Source organism: Phaethon lepturus, unplaced genomic scaffold (genome assembly GCF_000687285.1).
Source record: "Phaethon lepturus isolate BGI_N335 unplaced genomic scaffold, ASM68728v1 scaffold4649, whole genome shotgun sequence".
In the NCBI taxonomy this organism is placed as follows: domain Eukaryota; kingdom Metazoa; phylum Chordata; class Aves; order Phaethontiformes; family Phaethontidae; genus Phaethon; species Phaethon lepturus.
Window position 1 is genome coordinate 7362 of NW_010562610.1, and position 3902 is coordinate 11263.

A 3902-nucleotide genomic window follows, 5' to 3' on the forward strand; every position below is an offset into this window, starting at 1 on the left:
CAGGAGGTATTAAAAAGCATCATATTTATACTAAGTATATATAGTGAAGAATTACAACATGAACATAGGTTGACTGCAACACATGCGTAACTTTTTCAGTACTTGCAAATCAGCCCACATGTGTTTCAGTCAAATCTTTGCACTCTACCCTATAATGTCCTTTTTTTAAAAATAGTATCTTGTGGAAAAAAACACAGGTCAACTGACAAGCAAATCCAAAGGTGTTCCATACCACTTATCAAATGTGTTAGCATGTATTGAAATCCATAAGCTAAAGCAGCCAGCAAAGGAATTGAAGAGGCAAAGAGTGAGCATCATGCAACTCTTCAAATGGGAAAAATAAAGGAGTGAAAATCCTGTAGCCAAATAAAACTCCATAGAACATGGAGTATGGTTTTCCCAGTAAGTTTTCAGGAAGATCCTTAGTTTTCCCTGACTTTTTTTTTTTTTTAATAAAAAGCCACCTTCAAAAACTAAACAGAAGGGTTTCTATCACATCTAAAGATGAGACACACAGCAAAGGAAGTCCTTATCAAGTGCTAACAATAGGTCCCATATTACCTGCAGCATGGACTACTAGGCCCAGCGTTGTGGTGATTTTGGAGTTGCCTGATCTTGCAGCTTCTGGATCTGAAATGGTCATGAGGAAAGTTAGGAGAAAGAGAACAAATACATAAATTATGCTGGAAGAAAAAAAAAAATGTGTCACTGCACATGTCTCTACCAGCTGCTTAGGCAGTTATATTCACAACCATCAGTTTTTGTATTTCTGCATTAGATTTACCGTAAAATAGTCTGATAATTAACACCATCAAATCACTTGAAGTTCTGCCAACAAACAAGTGACAGAATCAGAGGCAATTCTTTGCCATTTACAGGATCATTGACATAGGCAGAAGTAGTCATTTTTTCTTAACCTCCTAAAACCAAATGTTAAAGTTCTGTGCTACCAAGGGAAGAAAAGCTAGTTTTGCATCCCCAGAATCCAGAGCTGCTCCAAGAGTCAGATTTTTTCCCCACATAGCCCAGTGTTGGCATTTTCCCTCAGGTGAGAGTCCGGGACAGTCTCTGTTGCACTGGTTCTCTGGCAATTCCTAGTAAGCAATAAATTCTACTTGTTATGGCAGCACTGGCAAAGATTTCCCTCCAACATCATACACTACAAAGGAGAAACACAGCTAGTGCTGCTTGAGATCCAGTGTTTTGACTGCAGCTGTTTGACAATACTCTGAAGACATCTGCAGGTTAGCTCATTATACAGCACACAGGGTACTATCCACCACTACACAACCAGTGGTGAAACTGTTACAAAGAATCACTGCAATGAACAGGACAGGTAAGTCCTACACAAGTATAGAAACACCTATACTGAATTCCAAACAGTTGAACAGACATTATTTAATTACGCTAGTGGTCAGAAGCTGACTGCAAGCACACTTACACAGCTACTTTAGTAAGTCTGCATTGCCACCAAAACATAAAGTCCAGTCCTGTTCCTTTCCTCCTGCCTGTCCTCCCGCCCTCCAGTCTCTCTGAGCCCAGGCATCCACGTAGTTGTCCAGTGAGTCAGATCAGGGAAGTGACCTGGATAAAAACTGATGTATTCTTTCTAGTCAGATTGATTTGAATCAAAAGGGAGCCTATTTGAGCAATTAATTGCATAAGCTGCATTTGGATGACTGCAATGGTGTATACTCATGTCAAATAAGAGAAGATACTCACACAGAACATTTCCTTTAAATTCGTTTTGGACTGACCAAAACTAAACACACTCAAAGAGAGAATTCACATTTGATTTCAGAAACATTCTGTAGGCCAGAATGTAGGTATAGTTTAGGTAAAGTAAAATCTAGCCACTTGGGAGATAACAAAACTACCAGACATTGGTTCAAATGAGAAAAATGTTTTTCCTTCAGTAGCTTTAAAAAACATCACAAAAAGACTACTACATTTCCTGTGACAGAAGTACAGACTAGAAAAAACTTTACTTAGCATCCTATTTTATAGTGTATATCTCTAACACAGATCATAATCAATTTTCTCATGGTATTTGCTCTGAGACATAGGAAAGGGTCATAACCTGTACAAACCAAGGATTCTCCTGGTAGTTGTTCCCCCATATCCACTTGTCATCCTCACTGCCACTGTTTCCTTGGAAAAGCTCTGAAAATCACCTAGCCATGGCTGTGGCTCCATTTACACTTCTCCAGGAGCACAAGGTGACACAACCCCTGCACTGGCCTCCCATCTGTCCCACCACACTAACCCCATACAAGTATTTGTGCAGCTGCACTGTGAACTGCCAACGATCCAACCAGAACATATACCCCCTCCTTTGTGTGTGTGCTTGACTTTTCCTTCAAGATCAATTTCCTAATTTTTGAGGGCCAAATTCCACCATCAGAAGAGACTATGTGGGAGAAAATGAGCAGCAGCCAAAGGCAATAAAATCCCTTTTCAGATGACAATACACCTTTGGTGAATTCCAAGCTACTGTCTGAGCATGACGCCACAGGCAGGAAACAAAGGCAACTGTAGGCATTTTGAGAGTCTTGTAACGAAGCTGAGAAACCTTTGGATTAAGCAGGAAGTATTTTGAAGTAAGTGACACTCTAGACTAGTGTGGGAGTCCAGCTGTGCAGTTACAGTAAAGGATCAGAGCTTACATCTAGTCATTTCTGCAGTCTTACTTAAGATAACTTTTTGTTCTTTGCAAATTTTACCTACATATACGACAATTGAGTAGAAAAAACAAATGAAGATAAGACTAACCTGAATTTTTTTTGAAAGCGAAAGAAATCCCCTATGGGTGTTACTGTAAAACAGACAATAACTCAAGCGTCAAGTCACCCTCCACCCCCACACCATATGTGCTTGTACAGTTACTTCATGTTAGCAAAGCAAGCTCTCAAATTCTGCTGGAAATCTATCCTGGAATTCAGCATAAACATTTTACACAGACCTTGCTTTATGATTGTAAAACATCTACTGAAACTCGACAGGACTGGTCAAATTAAATCCTAGTAGCACTCAAAAAAATGCAACTTGCTAATTAAAACTAATTAGCAAGTCTAATTGAAGTGAATCTTTACTTACCATCTGTCGAGTGCACATGAGAGCTGCCTATCTGATCCACCAACAGCATGAAGACAAAGCCAAGGACAAGGGATACGCCAATGTAGGCATGCAACCTGGAATGGTCATGGCCATACTCATGTACAGCCGGGATTTCCGCTACCTTCTCAGACTCAATCACATGCTGCATCTCACTTGCTGGGTGATGCTTCCCTGTGGCAGGCAAACAAACAGATCAGGAGACAGGCGACTAAACATGGCATGGTCACTTTTATCCTCCTTTGCTGAAAGTGTTCCTCACGCTTTCTTGGACAATAGACAAAAGTCCTCTTTTAGGGTCAGTTTTAGACCATTTACTTAGGGAAGCACACATTTGTCTGGTTGGCCTCTCCCCATACGTCTTCAGCATGGAAAAGGAAACAAAGCATCAATACTTGCTAAGCCAGACTACTTTAAATGCTGCATTTTAAATACAAATTGATTGATAAAAATTGCTGGATAATTCCTTTTTTAATTGAGGTTGACAGTTTTGTCAGTATTCAGAGATATAGTCAAGCAGTTAAGTCATAATCTTCATTTAAGTGAGAAAATACAGGATGAGGAGCTAAAATAGGTTCCATCCACTAAGAGATCTAATGCAATCTTTAAGATTATGAACTTTCTATCTCAAAGCATCAGTCTCTAGTTAAATAAATTAGCATTGATACACCCCATTGATACGGATTAGAACAACAATTAAGTCAGCAGTGTCCTACAAATGTCAGTACCATCCTAGAAACCCAAAGTCCAAGCCTGGGGTTGAATGTTGTATGGTTGTTTTCTTTCCC

At 39.7% G+C, this 3902-nt stretch overlaps 1 protein-coding gene across 2 annotated transcripts in view; it reads right to left on the reverse strand.

Annotated features, from left to right (window-relative positions):
- Positions 1 to 3902, reverse strand: part of SLC39A9 (solute carrier family 39, member 9) — a 19560-nt gene that overhangs the window by 4942 nt on the left and 10716 nt on the right. The window contains exons 3-4 of one of the 2 annotated variants that reach the window (XM_010294306.1): positions 3097 to 3288; positions 562 to 630 (exon numbers count right to left, since the gene is read on the reverse strand). In XM_010294306.1, coding sequence (XP_010292608.1) covers positions 562 to 630; positions 3097 to 3288 — 261 coding nt within the window. The remainder of the gene's footprint in view (positions 1 to 561; positions 631 to 3096; positions 3289 to 3902) is intronic. The other variant, XM_010294307.1, reaches the window with a different exon arrangement.